Source organism: Scophthalmus maximus, chromosome 10, assembly GCF_022379125.1.
Source record: "Scophthalmus maximus strain ysfricsl-2021 chromosome 10, ASM2237912v1, whole genome shotgun sequence".
NCBI classification, from domain to species: Eukaryota; Metazoa; Chordata; class Actinopteri; order Pleuronectiformes; family Scophthalmidae; genus Scophthalmus; species Scophthalmus maximus.
In genome coordinates, this window is record NC_061524.1 from 25,243,204 (window position 1) to 25,263,891 (window position 20,688).

At 39.6% G+C, this 20,688-nt stretch overlaps 1 protein-coding gene across 2 annotated transcripts in view; it reads left to right on the top strand.

The window, feature by feature from the left end:
• The window catches only part of camkmt (calmodulin-lysine N-methyltransferase), a 131,098-nt gene that overhangs the window by 94,301 nt on the left and 16,109 nt on the right, over positions 1–20,688 (top strand). Inside the window, exons 6-9 of one of the 2 annotated variants that reach the window (XM_047335254.1) lie at positions 170–233; positions 3,519–3,585; positions 6,634–6,708; positions 11,792–13,968. In XM_047335254.1, the coding sequence (XP_047191210.1) occupies positions 170–233; positions 3,519–3,585; positions 6,634–6,708; positions 11,792–11,933 (348 nt within the window). In that variant the 3' untranslated portion in view covers positions 11,934–13,968. Of the gene's footprint in view, positions 1–169; positions 234–3,518; positions 3,586–6,633; positions 6,709–11,791; positions 13,969–20,688 lie in introns of those variants that run through there. The other variant, XM_035606905.2, reaches the window with a different exon arrangement.

Here is a 20,688-nt window from a genome sequence, read left to right on the forward strand (position 1 = left end):
GGGGTGGGCTACCAAGAGTTAGGCCTTGTAGAAATGTGTGTGTGTGAGTGTGTGTAGTGTGTGTGGATGTGCGTGCGTGTGTGTTCAGATTTCCGCTTCATCAAAGGGTGCTTTAGGTTTTGTTCTTTTGTTCTGTGTTGTTTCATTTCTCTGTCTCTCTGTCTCTCAGGTAGCCATTTGTGCTGACGTGAAGGAAGTTCTGCTATCAGATGGGAATGAGAAGTCCATTCAGAGTATCCTTTCATCGTCCTCTCTCTTTCTCTTTCTGTTCTATCTCTCTATCTCTGCCACATTCATCTAGCTCACATTTATTCATAAGCATTCATATGAATTTGTTTCTGTTAATACTTATCTTTTTATAAGTGTTTCAAATTGTAATTTGTTGTTTGTTCATGTATTCTCTCACATAAAAATCACATTCATTAATGTATATATAACAAATTTCATGTGTTATAAATTCATATGTACTATATTGAAATACATTCAAATGATGATGAACACGCATTTGTGAGTACCCCAAGTTATTCAAATCATTGTACGTATTTATAACTCTTATTTTTCACTTGTAGATCATGTGATACATACTTCTGACCATTTTGAGACCATTTTCTCTCCATAGCCCTGCACTAAGTATAAATGTGTCTGTAAAGTAGCGTAGCTTTGGTGTTTGAGCCCTAAAACCAGAGGTGGGGTTCAAGTCAAGGAATTATAGCCATCCACGTCTTTTATCTTTAGGCAGAAGCAGCAGATGGGGCACACGGTGACAAATATCCAGCAGTAGTGCGCAACATGGCATCTACCAATCCCAGCTGCCCTCAATGCCAGTTTAAGAGCACAGTAATTGCCATCCTGTCAGATTTAGCTTGAGACTTCATCTAATGCTTAGGCTAGAGTTAGGGCCTGATGAGTGTTTTTGAGGCAGGACCAATCAATGTTTGTTTAAAATGTTTGGCCTATAATTATGTTTTGGAGCAAATCTTTAAATCAGATTTTTTTTTTCTTGCCAACATTTTTGGCTGGGTGGGTTATTGATCAACTCTGGCAGCTTGCAAACCATCTTGCTCTTCTTTTTTATTCTACACTTGTCAATGTCTTATCTCCTCCGTAGACACTTTTTCTTTCTCATCTTCTATCATCAATCCTGTCCTTTTTATCCCATCCTTCCAGATCTTGCTTTATTCTCTTAAGACATATAAACACAAGGAAAAGATGATCTGACTCATTAAGGTGGTTTCACAAAATCAGGAAATATAAATGTTATGTTGGTAAATGCACCCATTTACCAACATGACACTTTCATATTTTGCCCTGCTTACAACTTATCTGTCTCAACCAGCTACAAGGCTCCTTTACTGATCATAATAAGACATATTATAACATTATGGAGCCTGTAAAACACATACACAAAGATACACAAACAATACACCATTGACCGACTGTTTTGTTTCACAGAACAAATACGTTAAGATAATTGTCAGCGAGAATTGATTGAACACATGAGAGGGGGCATCGAGAGAGACAAATAGATTGTTCTGGACTCCATGTTGGCCCATTCACATACTGCAGGCACCAAGCATTTCCTCTCACTGAGGAAGCTGTTGGACTCAGCCTTGTTTCGCGTGGCCTTATTTTGCAGCTCATGGTACAATAGAAAGAGATCATGAGTTGCGATAGCACAGTTTTATTCAGTGAAATAGATTAGAAGATAATTCAGAAAAATAAGTTGTGAATAGACAACATTTAACTAGATATCTAGAACATACACTTTTCCTTTTCCTTAGAAGTTGTTGAAACATACACACTAACACACACACACACACACACACATACACACACACACACACACACACACACACACACACACACACACACACACACACACACACACACACACACACACAGACAAACAAACAAACACACCATAGAAAGGAGTGACTCTGTTGCTGTGACCTTGAATACTCACTTTGAAAATCAATTGAAATGTTCCATTAAGAATGATTGATGCATGTCATTGGCTACTTGTCCACTTCAAGGATTGGGAGCAAATATTCCTCCACTTTAATGGTCAATAAAACCCCAAACTCTCTCTCTCATTCACATTTTCCTCTTATTTCTTTATTTGTGTTTTTAACTGATGTGTGTTTGTGCATGAACTGACCTATCCACCAGTGGTGTGCTAGTGATGAGATTACAGTAAGCTGCTCTGCTCTTTGCCCTTTCATCCCTTTGCATAATACACTGATGCACAGGTGTCCTCTGTGTGTCTGTGTGTGTGTATGTGTGTGTGTGTGTGTGTGTGTGTATATATTTGCTTGTTTGTTCTCTACTTATGCTTATGTATGTGCACTTGTATATAAATTTATGCTAACCTATTGTGTCTCTGTTTCTGGGTGGCCTCTATGATTTTCTTTTTTTGGCTCTCCAGCTATCAATTCCTCTATCAACTTATCACGCCTTCCTGTTCTCTCTCTATTTCTCCTCATGTCTCTCACTGTCTCTCTCTCTTGCTCTCTGTTTTTGTCGATTGGATTTGTCTCAGCTCTTTGCAGGATTTAATGACGAGAAAATCCTAATTGAATTGCTTTGCAACTCCACAGGCCAGTGTCTTAATAGACAACTTGACATCAATCGCCCTGCCTATGTGTGAGTTCATCTGCATGGGTGTTTGTGTGTTTTTGTGAGAGGGATGGTGTGAGGATGTGTATCTGTGGTTAAAAGCCTTCCCATTGATCCTGCTAGATGCTGCTGTGATCTTCATCTGCTGGCAGGGTCCCACCCTTGAGATAATCTCTGGTCATTCATGCTTTCTCTATTAGAATTCTACCATATATATTTTTAATTGAAGATGTTCTTACTTACAGTTTCTGTTTCTTGATAATGACAAAACACTCCAAAACCAAATATTCTTTCACAGGACATTTGGTAGTTTGAATCTCCTAATTAGTTATAGAAATGTAAGTGGAAGAGGTAGGTGACCAATGTTCTTTCATTCATCCTATCCAAATTTCACATTTAAAATATGCTATGTTTCAAACAAAGAGTTTTGAATATATTGCAAAAGATTTTCATTTGGCAAAAGATCAATTTAATTTGCAAATATATATTGAATCCAATATGCATAGAATTTAATTTCATGGTAACATCTTTCAAACTGTTCCAATGGCAAACCTTTTTATTGGGTGAAAAATGCTATAAGATTGTCTGGATGGAAATTAATGTTGCGTCTTTGCCAACCAATTATCAATTACACCAAACTCTGTGTCCGTGTCTTTTTTTATCCGCAACTGAGTGCCAGACATGGACATTTTTTTAATTCCACACATTTTCGCTTTAATTAGAGGCCTAACTGTGGGAATAAGCACATACAGTTTTAACTGTGATTTTCTATTCTAAAAAATGTTAGCCATATGTACTGTGTAGAAATAGAGGGAACATTTAATTAATTTATTATGGTATTCTTATGCACAACTGAGAATAAATTGTGTGTCTATGATGAATCCTTGACCCTGCTTTATCAGATGTACGAGGGCTGATCGAGAGAAACAGGCAAGATGGAAGGTTTGGGTCAAGACATGTATCTGCCAGGTGAGCTCATTGCACTTTAAGGAAATATAAATGACATGAGCTCTGGACTCTTTATCACTGCCGTCGATAGAAGAGTGGGAATCCAATGAGTCAAGAACAACTGTCTGCCATGTACAGGATGCATTTACAGCTTTGGTGGCCCTGGTGGCAATATAAATACTAACGTTGAAATATACAGACACAAACTTCCAGGCTTAATCGAGTAACAACATCTCCAACAAACAAAAAAGAAGATTGTGGTGATTAATAGACATGTATTTCAACTATTTGAATTTGTCTTTGAACAAATATGAAATTGTTATCTACTGAATTATTGCATGGCCATGGGTACTGTATGTGTAGTTCTTTCCATTCGTAGATACCTTAACTTTGCTATTGGCTGACATTTTCACATGATAATGGGAAATAGTTTTGTTCAATTTATGCTATTGTTAATTATCTGTAAGTAATGGATCGGACCAATGTTTTAAAAATAAGACATGTCCTTATACGATCAAATTGTATGATTCTCTTGTGAGCCGATTGATGATTAAATCAAACAATATTTCTAACTTTAATAAATGTCAGTTTTATGAATTTTTACATTGTTATGCCTTTAAATTTAAAAAATAAATTACAAAAGATCTAACTTTACTTGCTATGTACAGCAAGTAGAATATGTGTTACACTGTACGTGTGTTTACACAAATAATTAGCCAAGCAAAATGACCGCCACTGGTAGGGAGTTCTCACCCAGAAACCATCAACTTTAAACACACACACACACAAACGCACGCACATGCACACACACACACACACACACACACACACACACACACACACACACACACACACACACACACAGAGTTCTCATTCCTTCGTTGATGCCCCGTCACACACAAACCTCTCATATGCAAGGATGGACTAAAGCATAGTTAATTGTTGTCCCAGTCTCAAAAAGGCATTTTCATTGACTGACTGTTTGGCTCCCCTACCTCTTTTTTCTCTCTTCATTTCTCCCTCCTGCACATATTAACACAAGTGGAAGATGGAGTGAAAAAGTAGATGTATAATTAGGCTACATTGATTTGATTGTTATCTTTTCAGATTATGCCTGCTTTCATCGCCACTATGCAAAAGAGGGCGAAGGGCACGGTGCAATTGGACAAGGGGAAGGAGAGGGAGGGTCATGTTGCGTGATTGTTTGGTGTGTGCTTATGCATGTGTATGTGTGTGCGTGTTTTGGGACCTCCTGGCGCGAATCAAGATTGTGTTTCTAGCGGGGCCTAATGTTTTGTTTACTGAGTGTTAATAATGCCTAATTAATAATCCCCTTAATCTGCTTGACAGAGAGAAAGAGAGGGGGAGAGAGAATGAAATTGTAATGGAAAAAGAGACGGAGAATCAGCATCAGAGAGAGACTTTACACAATCTGGGTCAAACTAATTTCTGCCAAATAAAAGGGAGGCACTTGTAACTAGAGTTGCAACGGTATGAGATCTTCAAGGTATGATAACCATGTCAGAAAATATCACGGTTATAACGGTATATGGTAGTTTACTATTATTTTATATTATTATTAATATTATTATTTATTTTGTTGGTTGTAGATGGTTGAGGTGGAGCTCTTTTTAACTGTTTTGTATCAAACTGCAACTAATAATTTCACAGTAGTTTTCATTATGGATAAATCTGCTGGTTATTTTCTCGACGAATTGTTTGATTGTTTGGTCTATAATATTTCTGAAAATAGTGTGAAATGCCATCATGAGTACTAAACAATTATTAAGATAGGTGCCAGATTACCCTAGACAGATTGATCCTGTCAAACACACATTGTGTGTGTTTATAGGGTCAGATTGGGGTCAGGGTGTGTCTCCAAGTCGGAGTTTACCGAGCAGACAGACAACGTGTTGTTTAATCGTTCACACATTTGTTCGTTAGAAATTAAAGTTATTAACAGGACACATATTTTGATCAGCACGGAGGGATGGTGTTCACGAAGATTGGCAAACATGTTGGAAGTGTTTAAGCAGCCACTTTGCGTCCGCATTTCTTACATGTTGGATTCCCATCCTCCAGGACAACAAGACGTTAATTTTTTGGTTACCCAAAGTAATCCCAGGCTAGTGATTTTACTTCCTGTACGGGGAGTGGAGATCAGTTGAGTCGCCTCTCTGCCATTTCTCTTCTATGTTGAAGGCGTGTGGCGCCAATTGCCGAGTCTGACAAGGTAGTCCAGTAGGAAAGCAGATGTGTGGGTGAGATTCTCAGTTCATTGTTTTTTTTCTCAAAACTGGTATAAAGCAAATGTCTATTGTATGATAATCATCAAATTTTACATCATGGTATATCGTAAAACCAGATTTTGATCCAGCCCTATTTGAAACCCAAAAAAACATACTTCTACTACTTCAGCAATGAACAGACAAGGCCAGGTGGCAGATTGTCTTAGCACCAGAATGTGTGACCAGTTACTGAGAAAGACAATAATGACATATTGACTGTGACCACAACCTGGCCATTAAGACTGGTGGACAAAGACAAATTTGAAACCCAGAGAAAGCTGACTGTGCCACTCCTATCAAAAACAAGACATTAAGACAGAGCAAAACTTCTAGCTCAGAATTTGGCTCACTCTTCAACACATTATCAAACCCTAATGTAATGTTAATTGTCGAAGAAACGGACATCGCCGTAGCACACAGTTTGTGTGTGTGTGTGTGTGTGTGTGTGTGTGTGTGTGTGTATGTGTGCGTGTGCGTGCATGCGTGCATGCATTCATATGGTATAAATGTCAATATCAGAAACTCCCTCTCTTTACCTCATAGATAACATGCCCTTCCCTCCACATTCTCTATTAAAGCATAAAAACAGTCGGGGTCAGAGAGAGCGAGGTGTCAGGCAGCAAGAAGGCCAAACTGTTGCAAAGAGAAAGGAAGCAGTGAAGGACAAAAGACAGACAAACTGCTGTTGCTCGTTGTGCAGTTTCATGAAATCTGTCGTTGTTCTTTTACAAACTCTGCAAAGACTTAACTTTGATCTCTGTTTTATGTGTGTGTGTTACAGGGTGGTGAGGTGGGACAGTGAGTCTGACATTTCAGCACTGGAGGGTCACTTTGACATCGTCATGTGTGCAGACTGGTAGGTTTAAACACACACACGTCTCTGTAGGTGTGAGGACATTTACATAATGCATTCCTCAACCCTAACCTAAACCCATTTCCAACCCTTAAACCAAACAGCCTTTGAAATTGTAAGGCCAAAAATGTCCTCACAACAATGGTTTTGAACCAAAATGGGTTCTCACAACCATAGAAAGACAGGTGCACACACGCGCGCATGCATGCACACACACACACACATGCTCTGATGCCCGCCTGCCTCCATTTTACACCAAATTGCCTCGTTTTCATGCTTGGTGTCCCAGCAAATGGATGACTTAGGCAAATTGCAAATAATTGCGCCTTGAGAAAGGGAGGAGACACAGTATGAAGAAAGAGATGGAGTTGAGGGCGGAGCAGAAATGGAGATGGAAATGGTGAGATAGAGCAACATAAATATAACAATTAGCCCATTGGTCATTGAAATGTAGATCTTGTGGCTAATCAAGATTTTCACCTGTTTTATCGTTCATGCATCAGGGTTTTTAGTGTATCCAGCACCATGACCTTCATGGAACAATATGAAGAAATAAGAAGATCGGTGAAAGTGAATGCTCCTCTTAAATGTGATTCAAGACATATTAACTTTTAAATGAGATATATAATGCTTTTTCAGTTTTTCCCTTTCCTCTAAGTGTGTTAAACAGGTTGTTCGTGTATGTCAAAAGCTCTGCAACGTTAGAAAACCGAATGTCCGCAGTAAAGGGAGCCCTCAGCTCGACAGAAAATACTGCTCCTTAAGCCTCTGAAATGCTGATGCTTTCACAACATTGTGATATCACCATGTTATGAAAGCTCTAGCATTTCAGGGTTTCATGATGTTATGAAAGTGCATAAGGAACACCTGGCGACTTGTCTCGATTCCCCCAAACAATGCCAGGTAAAGCGAGATTGGAGGTAGATACTTCCTACATGGGCTGGAAGCGGTTAACCTATCACTAGGGCTTAATTGGGATGGAGGCCTTAAAGAGACAGAAGCTGAAAGTGTTTCAAAAAGAGGCTGTAAAGAAGACCTATAGGAATTGACTGTATGAGGATCATTATAGCATTTAAATCCTATTCAAGTAATAACCGCAATAATTACAATTTTGAGCGTGTATACGAGCATGATACGTCTACCTAAATAAGTTAAGATTTAAAACATGTAAATTATAGTTATGATAAGTTAGAATCTGAAGTCAGAACAAAGAGACAAATTATCATAATTTGGAGGGTCTGAACTTCTTATAGTCTCTGGATGGGATCCTTCCAGCTACTCCACTGCTCCATGGGACTGTGATACAGAAACGTTTTGGGTGATAACACATGTAGTGGTTCTCGTCCTGGTAACAACTTGGCCTTCATTAGCGGTAAAGGCAACTGAACGTATAATCCTTATCCCTCAGTTGTCTCAGAATACTTCAAAATAATCATACAGATATCAGGAGGACAGACGGTAGTTGTTGAAGCAAAACAACACGCTTGGAAAATGTTGCCCTCTCTTGGTTTATGTCTCTTCTTAATCTATGGCAGTTTAGGGATCTGCCTTAGAATTGGAAGACAGGCATGGTTATTCCAATTTTTTAGGACTGGTCATGGAATAATGGAACAGCACCTTCCTTTAGGCTATTTTATGTTTTTTAGATGTGACAGCATTTATGTCCATTTAGCCTCCACCACACCTGCACACTCACTTTCACATATGCACATACAAACACTCACATGATGAGAAGATGGACATGCTGTTGACTATAGCAAAAGTACAAAACTACTTTCCAAAACACTGAATAAAATAAGCTTCTGTACGGTATGTGTATATCTATCTGCAGGATTGAGTGCATGTGTGCTAAGTGCAGCATTAGCAAATGCTGTTATCATTATTGTAATGTCACGGTCATTACAGGTAATAGTCAGGTACAGCACCCAGATAAGAAAGAGAGCAGGCAGCTAATAGAGGATATTTTACAGTGGATCTATGCATCATATGTGTTTATGATAGATAGAAGCAGGTTGTGTGAGAGAGTAAATTTATTGTGAATTTTTTCAGGTTTCAGCTTTGGCATGCTTTGGCAATGGGTCTGTATGTATGTGCGTGTGCATTTGGGCTGCAAGATGTTTTTTTGTGTAGTGCCATCTTTTTTGTGTGTGTGTGTGTATGAGTGAGTGACTGTGTGATAATTGCAGTGGTGTTGGTTGAAGAGTGATGGCTACCCGATTAACGGTTGCGTCATTGTGATGATCACCTGCGAAAAGGTCAACAACGCGGCTTCCACTCCGATTAATTATAGCTCCTACCAGGAGTAATGGAACCACTGCTGAGAGGAGAGCATAAGAGAGCAGGGGAGAAAGGAAAGGAGAAGAGTTTGGTGAAACATTGTGTATCAGTAGTCCATTGTTCGCTAAATTCTTTGGCCATCCTGCCTATTTTTATAGAGGGGTATCATGCAGTGGAAGAATTGTTGAGTATTGAAGTGGACTTCCAGTTAAATTTGTTACCTTTGTGGTTTTAAAGTATGAATCTTACACAGCTTCAGTAACTTTTTAACGTGATGAAATTAAACCACTCATAAAAGACATTAGGAACCGTATCTGTGTGATGTCATAACCGGGAAACTAAATAATTTAAAAAGTCTGAATCATAGGTTACTATATGGTAGAGATCTGGATAGTGCCAGAGTTATGTCAAATTACTTCTTGTGAAACTGATTTCAAAAATGTCATTCAAATGTATATTGTATATTCTGTAAGTATACAGTAGTGATACTCATTCGTCATAGAAATAGAGAAACATCCCACTAATGCTGCCAGTTGTTATTGTCGTTATGACAGTTTAACAACCTTAAAGGGGCAGTAAGCGATTCCGAAGCAAAACACGTTTTGTAAAAATCAGTGAAAATTTCTTTTTTTTCCAAGCGTACTTTGGCCATGTATTTCTACACCAACTCGCGCCGGTCTAGAGAATCAGCGTATCACTTCGCAAATCAGCTGACTCAGAGCTACCGCGGCTGATTAAAGAGACACGAGAAAACAAAAATGAGTGACTATGAAAGCGATGAAGACATGCCATTCACTGTGCACGTAAAAGGATACCTTTATGATTTGAACAGCTGATTTGCAGTGATACGCTGACTCTCTGCACCAGCGCAAGTTGGTGTAGAAATACATGGCTAAAGTACGCTTGGAAAAAAAACAAATGAAATTAAATATTTTGTTTTGGAAAGAATTTAAAAACGTGGCATAGAAGATATTTTTTGGTGGTCCCCTTTTCAAAAGTAGAGCTCTGACTTTTGCTACATCCACTTCTCCTCCAAACTCCATAAAATTACAGCGCTGATCACCATCTCCATAAGGTAACATATTAAATATGCATAAGTACCTCATACAACCCCAATTCAAAATCACGTGCTGGCAGACGAGTCAGGAGCGTCCATACAACAAGCTTCATATGCGCACTCGTGCCGTGGAAAAGTCCACAGTTGGTGTTGTTAGGACAGGTGGATGTGCCTCACCACAGCGGGTGGTTAACTGCTCCACACGCCAGAGAAGGCACGTCAAATAATGAATCCATGCTGAATATATGAAGGTAAATATGTTGCAAAATGCAAGCGCTTGTAGACTGGATTTGTGAACATGTAGAATACAATGTGAAATTGAAAAAAATTGAATCTGTATGTTGAAATTTTCACTCAAAAAAATCCACACCTGTGTTCTGAATTTGAAGTCACACAAAAATATTCACAAATATGTAGATTGACATTTACATGAATACAATGGCAGCTGCAAACTTGTAATGTAACATTAATCGATTACTTTTTTTTAACAGCCACAACACACTCATTACAACCTCTCAAATCTGCCACTGCAACTTCACAAGTGACAAATAGCGAATATGGTTTTAAAGTAAGCACTAATTCACAGCCACCTAGGAAACAAATGCATTTAAGAAAATATAATTCTTGTAAGATCGCATAGAGATGGATTTGATCTATCCACAGTAAAAGTCCTAAAACTGAAAGTCTCCGTTTATCACTGTGATCCACGCCCACTTAACGTGCCGTGTCGGTCACATATTGATACATTATGTCATCATCCAGGTAACGTTTTGATCTGGGTTCACGTTAATCAATCCCTTACCGAACTAAGCGACTAAAAATCTACAGTCAAGCATTTATGTTAAGAAAAAGGCATGAGACAAAAATAAAGTTTAGTTATTATTTATAGTTTTTCTTCAATCATCACCACTTATATTTGATCTCCTCCTGTGGATCAGTGCAACCAATTATTTTGTGTGTTTTGACAGTATTGTATTAGGTTAGATCGTTACAAAAGTATTTTTTGTCATCATGAGAAAACAATCTTGATTAATTCGGGTATTTCCTGAGATGAGCTGATGGTAACCGCTTTAGGTGAACCTGGATGATGATATAATGTATCAATATGTGACCGACACCGGCACGTTAAGTGGCCGTGGCTCACGGTGATATGCGGAGACCTTCAGTTGTAGGACTTTTGCTGTGGAGATATCGAATCCAGCTCCATTCGATCTAACAAGAATTATATTTTCTCAAATGCATTTGTTTCCTAGGTGGCTGTGAATTAGTGCTTACTTTAAAACCATAATCGCCGCGGTATATATGATTTTTTTTTTTTGAGTGAAAATTTCAACACAGGTTCAAATTCTTCCATTTTGCAACATATTTACCTTCATAGTGGAGGGCTATGTGCCTCCTCACATGTGTGTGTGTGTGTGTGTTTGAGAGAAAAAAAGAAAGAGGGATGGATTCCTACAGTGAGCATGTGGATGGCAGAGAATCCTTAGCTGGGATGTTGGCATGTCTGCATTTTCCTAAAGCTGTCCATGTGTGGGAACTGAGATAAAGCTGTGTGTGTTTGTGTGTTCATGTGGGTGTGTATGGATTCGCGCGTGCATGTCTATGCATCTGTGTACGTGTACATACTATTTTACAATATCAATGTAATTTGCATCTTGTACATTCACACATGCACTTTTTATGAGGATGAACACGTGTTAGGTGTACAATATATACTTAAAGAGGTAGTAAGCGATTTTTGTTGATTTTTAGGATGGAAGCATCTTTCGGCGCTGATGAACAAGCATTTGACCGAAACTACCCGAAATCATCAAATCCTCCCACAAAGCCGGCAACATTCATTCACAGAGTCACAGAATCATCATCAAAGATATCTCCTCTCTGTGTGCTCTAGTCTGTTGACATGTTTGCGTCACTCAACAGACGACACATGATTTGTCAGCATCCTTTGGTAAATAAACCAAGAGGTCCCAGACTAATACTCATTTGCACTATAGTACCACCCTGGACAATGGACAGAAATATATAACGGCAATCTGTAGCACTTTGATGTTGAGACAATAAATAAGCATATATATTTCTTTCATCATCGATCAAGGAACAACATCGTTTTGATCGTGGTCAATAAACTTTTGGGGGTTTTGCCATTCTGTGCCTCTGTACTTTCTACTGCACCGTGGATCAAAAGTCCTTCAGAAGTCATTCTTAAAGCTTGATTACATTCTGTGGGAGTCAAAAGACATTGCTTATACAAATTAAATTAATATTTTTTTGGAAAAAAAAAAATCTAGTTATTGATTTGATTCATTTATGCATTTCTTGTCTTTCTCTTGGTTATGCAACAAGGATTCTTAGAGGCATTTGTGCATGATTATTATTATTATTATTGGTTAAACAAAAGCTGTCCCTCTGATACACACATAGAATAACCTTTGTCAACTTGTCTCTTGTTGTTTTTGTGTTGTTGCTACATCGCCATCATATCTTTTCTTTCAGAACTGCAGTACTTCTATTTTTTACTTTTACTTGCCCTAATGAAACAGTGTCAACCAATTAGTATTTGTGCTAAATAGAGCATGACACCATTTTAATATTATTTGAATTTTTGTCAAAGGTCTATTGAACATTTTTATCAAGCTAAAGAAGTGGTAAAATTACTTTTATTTCTTGAAAAGAATTCAAATAAGTAAAGATGACAGTTTACAAAAATATGCTGACTTTTTCATATGAATCAGGGCTTAACTGTGTCAGTGAGAAATATTTGATCAACATGTCATAACTTCTGCTGCTCAGCTCTCATTCATGTAGTACATGAATGTGGTGGTGGTGAAAAATGGCAAGTATTCAGAGTTGTTGTCATTCAGCATTTTTAGCCAACAAAAAGCTGATAGCAGATCTGAATGGTAAGTTAATTGACTTGAGATAAGTCACTTTCTAAGAATGTGATTTGAGCAACACATTCATCTACACATACTACACACTTATGTTTACTCTGAAGTCGGAGAGAGTGAAACCAGAGTTTGAAAGTTCTGTATTAAAGGGGCTGCAAGCGATTTTGGAGAAAGCTTGCTTCTGTCTTTGTTGTTGTTGTGATTTTCCTGCTCGGGCCAGGCCACGAACATTGGTTGCACTGGTGCGCCACCCTTTTCATTTAGGTGTACCAGCACATAATTTAGGTCAACCCAAAATACCTGCGCCTTTTGACACTGCAATAATACACCTATTGTACCTTTTCTTGACAGTTCACATATATATTGGTAATTTCTTAACGCATTTTGTAAATGATTGTAAACAACAATAAAGGTGCTTTTTCATGAAGATGATTTGGGACCTAAATTTTGTATATGGTAGCTTTTCTTTGACAGTTGTTATCAGCGTTAAATTTTATTATGATTTCGGAATCCTCACTGTAGGGCTGAAACGATTCCTTGAGTAATTCGGATAATTCATCGATGCAAAATGATTTGCCTCGAAGCTTCGTTTAATCAACGTAACTAACGTTGTACCACTCACTGTGTTTTCGCACGGATGATTATTACCATTGCACTACGGGCTTCTGCTGTGGACACATGCAGTGAAGATTTACGAGCCGGCGATGATTACAAAATGTATGAAGAGAGTGAAAACAGTGAAACAGGTGGAAGAAAACGTGTCCGAAGTTTGGGATAGTTTTAAGCCGATGAAAAACGAAAACTCAGTACAGAGAGTTGGGTACCCGCCAGGGCCGTCTGGTCCGTCGTTGCTATAGGTCGTTGCCCTCGGCGAACAACTCCTGTTGTTAATGGGGCAGTGCATGGAGTATGTGCAGTGTGGTGTGTGTACGTGCTGGAGCGGAGCAGCTAGAACTCTGGTGTGCATATTAGCAGCCGAAGTGCAGTAAATGTCACAGCTGATGTCCAATAATAAATGCAACACCTCAGTTACACTTGAAAGTCTCTGTGTGTCTGTTCTCCACACTGTTGAAAGGAAAATAATAATAATAGAAAATAATAATGGTCCCGGAGCAGACATCTTTGGCCCTGGAGAAACTATCTCCCTACTCCCCGACTACGGTCTGGACGACGGTCAGGATAAAAGATCAACACTCCTCTCAACAAAGCAAAAGTATTTCTTATCCGATTAATCGATGGAATAATCAAAATCACAACAGACATTGTCTTAAGGCAGAGAGAAATGCAGTGAACCCTTTGTACTGACCCTGCATATTTGCTGCACCATCAGTGGAGTTGCCCACACGTGCCAATTTCAATGCTGAGTTTGTCTAATGTTTGTTTCAGCAGCTCTGTGAAATACTTGCCTGTGGATTTTTTCACATTCCACCACAGCGAACAACCGCTCATGAATGGCATTTGTGACATATCTGACAATGATCGCACACTGGTCCTTTGATGTGACATCTTGGGTTGTATCAATTTGAACTGAAAACATTCCTGCCCTGTAAAAATATGTTTATTCAGTTTAGATAAGTTTAGTTGAACTCTGACCTATTCTAGTTCAAAGGTGAGTATTGTGCGCATGACAAAACTTCAGCGTTCATGGAGAGTAAGCTAGCGGGCGCAGCGAAGATAGGGAGCTGAACGCGGTTTCTTACCCCAAAAACATGGCAGCAAAAAGAAAGAAAACGTATAATTTTCACAGTGAATCGGAGGAAGAGAAGAAACCTGCGTGTGTCTCATTTGCGGGGCGACTGTGGCGACGGCAAAACAGCACAATGTGGAGAGACACTTCACCAGTACACACAAAAGCTACCACTAAGTACCCACCGGGAAGCACGCTACGGGCAGAAAAAGCCCGTGAGCTAAAGGCAGCTTTGGGTAAGCAGCAGTCCTTTTTCACGAGGCCGGCGAAAAATTCCCAAAAAGCAACGAAGCCTCGTTTAGAGCTGCACATTTTCTGATAAAGAAGAAGAATGCATTTTCAGACTGAGAAGTTTTCAAAGAAAGCAATGGTGATAATTGCTAACACTGTACTTAAAGACGACAAAAATGGAACCGATCTCATCTCCACTCTCTCCGATGTCCAACTGGGGGCATCTACGATGACTAGACGAGTGTCAGCTATGTCCGGTAACCTGGCCGAGCAGCAAAGTGCAGGTGGTTTAGCATCCAGTGCAACGAGTCCACGGAGAGCAGCAGTACAGCGCAGCTGTTGGTCTTTATCCGGATGGTGTTTGAAGATTTCTCCACAAAAGAAGAGCTCCTGACACTACTGCCCCTAAAGACAACTATGAGGGGAGTTTACATTTATAACACGGTGAAGAAGTTCTTCATACAGAAAAAGGTAGCATTGGAAAAGCTGGTAGCGGTGACTACAGACAGGGGCTCCTGCTATGATCCGCCGACATGCAGGTTTCATCACTCACTGTAAAGGTGACCCAGACATCCCAAAACTTCTGCATTACCACTGCATCATTCACCAACAGGCGTTATGTGCAAAAGTGATCGGCTTTGGGCACGTGATGACTCCCATTGTGAAAATCATAAACAGCATCCACTCCAAAGCGAAACAGCACAGGATATTCAAGGTGCTTATTGGAGGAGATGTCAGCAGAATATGACGACCTGGTGCTACACACCAATCCGATGGCTGAGCAGAGGACGAGTTTTACTTAGTTTTTTGTCACTTTTGGGTGAAATCAAAGAGTTCATGCAGTCCAAAGGCGAAGACGTCTCGCTGCTAGAGGACACAGAGTGGACACTCGACCTTGCATTTTTGACGTACATTACTGGGAAACTAAACCACTTGTGAGCTGCAGGGGAAAGGTAAGACTGTTGTTGATATTAAATGCATTAGAGGCCAAGATGGACATTTTCTCTGTGCATTTCAAGAGAAGAAAAATGCTGCACTTTCCCTCTGTGCAGTCGGTGCTGAAAGACAATGCTTCTGCATCTGAGACATTTGACAAAGTTGCAGAAAAGTACTGTCAAGTCATAAACAGACTTGGGCAAGAGTTTGAGAATAGGTTTTTTGACCTTGATCAGCTTGAGCCATGTGTATCATTCATTTCCAATACTTTCATGAACGTGGACATAACAGACATTGCTGAGCAACTAAGTGCAACGTTCAACTTGGATGCTGGACAGGTGGACATTGAAATCGTAACATTGCCAAATGACATCCACCTCAAAGCCTACCAGGCTGCACCAAACATTTGGTGCCTTGTTGACACAGAAAAGTACAGTGGTGTATGCAAAGCAGCTATGAAGGTTGCCAGCCTGTTTGGTTCAACCTATCTCTGCGAATCAGCATTTTCTGACGTGAACTTCATCAAGAACAAACACAGATCACGCCTCACTGATGCACATCGGCAAGACTCACTCATAGTTGCAGTGTCAAGTTACGCACCAGATTACAATACTCAGTACCCATGAAGTAGCTCTCAGTTTCAAAAAGGTTGGTGACCCCTGTTCCAGAGTATAAGCCTCTGCTGGGCCCCATCTGTAACTAAGTCCACATTTGCCTATGACTTTTATCACATCTATGATGCGTTCCATCACCTGACGCTTCTTTTTCAACTGCTCATGATGTAGAGACATTCTTTTGCCAGCCAGCAGGCTTTTTACATCTTCCCTTTTAGCCAACAGAAAGTAAACATCAGCACTATCTCCAAATGCAGAAGGGCATAGACACTGTGATGTCATCACAGCAAATAGGATCTCTTGATTGAAGAACTTCAACCTATTATGTATTCAATAATTTTATTGTAATGCATTTATGCGGCACAATGAATTCTGTCTAGCATAACTCTAAAACTATAGCTTAATGTTAACACCATTCTGAATAACTGGATATCATATAGAATCTAACATCAGTCCTGCTCTATGTATGGGTTATCTAATCTTACATGAAATAACTTTAATTTATATTGTTTACTCTGTTATCCTCTCAACCTGTCCCTTCTGCAGTCATGGCCTCTGGCTCCTCTTCCTCATTTTCAGCAGGGGTCTAGCATATCTGTTGCTCAGAGGCTACAATAAAAATCATGAAGAGGTAATTTTACTGTATACACAGATCAAGCAGATCAAGCAGGCCCAAAAGTGAAGTGAAAGTGAATTTGCTCACCGGGAATCCGCCCGAATCTCCCGATTACCCACCCCGGCCCTGTTGGTAACCATCCTTAATGTTGAGTGCACCGGTGCGACTAAGGAAAATTTTTAGTCGCACTTCACTGATTTTCTGTCACATGTCACGGATTATTTTACACAAGGAGTTGTGACAATTTTTCCGCAGTCCACTCCAAAAATATTCATAAATTAAACTGTTTTTGAGTGCTGGTGGGAAACTGGGACATCTGGACTTTGGGTAAATTTATGTGTAGTTTCAAAGTGGGAAAGATCTTTTTCTAAAAAGAAAGAATTGCTCATTACCATATATGTTAATGGTGCCCCCCTAATATAGATAAACAGAGGAGGATAGCTCCATGGTACAAGGACAATGTACAAACACGTTTCTTAAAACAGTGGCGTTCCACTAATCTAGATGATTTTCACCTAGCCTGGAAATATGGTCTAATTACAAGAAAGACCTCCGAAATGCAAGATCCACATTTTATTTGTCACTAATAGAAGAAAATAAAAACAATCCCAGGTTCCTCATCAGCACTGTAGCCAGGCTGATGCTGGCTCATAATGTATGTTTTGTTTATTTTGAAAATTCAGTTTCTTATTTTGTTTGTGTTTACTCACCTTCCTCTTGTTTCAGGGCTCCACTTCCTCACATTGTGTGTTTCCCACTTCTGTGATTGTCTTCTCAGCCCTAATGTGTTTCACCTGGTGCAATCATCTCATCCTCCTGTGTATTTAGTCTGTGTGATCCTCTGTCTTGTTGCCAGTTCGTCTTGATGATCTTTGCCTGATAGTTTTTGACATAGTCTTTTGCCTCAGCCCTTTGACTCCACATGAACCGACCTGCTTGTTATTAAAGACTCTCCTTTTTTTAATCAAGTTAAGCATTTGAGTCCAAGCCTGTGATCCATTACCATCAGAGAAAAAAATTATCAGCTTCTTTCCACTATTAGCACAGACACACTGTCCAACACAATAGCCCCAGAACCAACAATTTCAACTATATCTTTTCCCCCATAAACTGGCTGAGCTGACTTCACTGGTCACTTCATCCAAGCCACCAACCTGTCTCTTAGATCCTATTCCATCAAGGCTGTTAAAGAATGTATTACCTTAATTAACTGTTCCATATTAGATCAATTTATGTCTATTAACGGGCTATGTACCAATGGCTTTTAAGGTTGCAGTAATTAGACCCCTGCTTAAAAAGCCGACTCTAGACCCAGATATCTCTGCTAACTAAAGACCCTTATCAAACCTCCCTTTTATTTCTAAATTCCTTGAAAAATCTGCTGCTAACCAGTTATGTGATGATTTACACAGGAATAGTCTGTTTGAAGACTTTGGGAATGCTTTTGAATATCCTTTTACGTATAATTTCCTGTTGGTCCTTGGCCGATGTATTCATCTTACTGAGTACTGAGTAGTTTTTAAGGTCTGAATCAAAACCAACGTTCAGCATGGTTAATATTGTTTTCATTATTATGAAAAGAAGCAACCAAGAGAAACTGAGGCATACTTAGTGATGTCATGTGTCATGGTCTCACCCTGCAGTTTTGACAATATCCTGTAAGTTAATATGTTCACGTGTGTAAGCAGACAAATATAGCAGCAAAAGACACACACACACACACACACACACACACACACACACACACACACACACACGCCTGTGTATTGCCCCTTGACCGCCAGTCAGTTTTGACTAGAGTTTGCTGTGCCGTCCTGGGTGGGAGAGGTCAGCGTGACAATAGGCGTCTAACAGTCTAGCGGCATCAGAGGTGACCTTAAAGGGGAAGACCACTCAATTTGAGAGTTCAACCCCACCTAGGCAGTAACAGAATGTAAAACATCCCTCTGAGTGACATCAGACTTCATGCAAGTGCACCATTACCTAGTATGGCACTTATTTTTTCATCCATATCAGTGAGTGAGACTTCCCCTTGACCTCCTTGCATTCATCGATCCCCTTGTGGTTACAATGGCAAGGGCCATTTCAATTTGTATAGCATCCTTTGCAGGCCATACTTAATTACTGAACACAGGCACGCAGGAACATATTTTCACTGATTGGTGCTGCACAGTGTAAAAGCGTGCATGATATATGTGCATGTGCATGGTACGTTTTGTGAGAAAGCAGATGGAAGGATGATTCAATAAGGTGTCACTGGGTGGACTCAAACTCATGATCTCCGGCATTTGAGACGGACACCAAACCTGATGCTAAACCCACGGGAGTTTGGAACGGTCGCTAGTACTTCTCTTAAGATGTCGGCGAGTGAGGGAAACACACACAGCTGACCACTGTTACACATGCATAACAAAACAAAACATCCAAGAATTAAATCCCCTTCCAAATATTTGTGCTTGGTGACATTCTGAAAAGCTGTGCATTGATCGAGGTTAATAGAACCAGGATCATTAGGTAAATTTAGACGCTATGTCATCTATTGTCTCAGGAACACGATTGCTGACACTGGGTGGTCCATTTCACATTTTATTGTTCTATCGCACTATAGACTGTTCACGTTACAGCGCTTTAATTAGTTTAAAAATGTCTATTTTAGATAATGTTTATGGACTATTGGTGAAGTAGCATTTATCGTCGTCAGGTCAAAGGCAGAGGATGTTCTTTTTGGCATCCCTTCTGGTTTTAGATAGTAGTGATGATGGTGCTACCCTCAGCTGAAGGATATATTCTTCTTTTTTATATTTGTGATCATGGATTGTCTCACTGGCTGGATTAAATTGTCTTGCATGCTGTATATGGCCCAAAGGCCAGAGGTTCTCCAACTTTTGGGGTTAAATAATAACAGAGGAATGCAAACCAAACAAAAGTGTTGTCATGTCACAATATTTAAGTGGTGGTTGCTGAGGGCTTTAGGGATGATCTTTCATCTTGTCTGTGACTTAAAGGGGCACTAAGCAATTTTAATCACATATACTTTTTGTAGAATTCAGCCAATATTTCAACACGGTCCGATAAAAGTCGGTCCTGTGTGTACGTTGAAAAAAAATCAGCCAACCCTGGCTCTGTAAATTGAATACAAAAAAAGTGGAAGAGAATGAACCACACAACACTGTGTGTGCAGTGTATAAACATCACTCCCTGACACCTTAAAAGACATGCTTGTGACAGATGCTACGAATCAGCGGTTTTGGCCTCTTGGTTAGCGTTTGAAGGTGAGAAGTTTGTTTATTTTTGCCACGGATACCAATTCACTGGAAAAGTGAGTGCTAATTAAAACAAGGAAGTGAGCTAGTTGGGTGGAGGTAACAAATGAAAAAACACAGACACACAGAGGGCAAGAGACGGACAGTATGGCATTTAGAGGGCAACAGTATGGCATTGAGTGGAATTATGTCAAATCTGCACTTTATTGTTGCATTTTAGTAAAATTACTCCACCCTCATCTGTGATAAATAGGTAAAAACAAATAGGCACACACACACTCACACACACACAAACAGCGCATTTGTACATTTAGTGTGTGTTCCATCCCATCCAGAAACTGTCACAGTTGTATAAAATCAAATAGTTTTTTAAAAGTGATGAATGTTTGGATGAACAAATTAAGACTTATT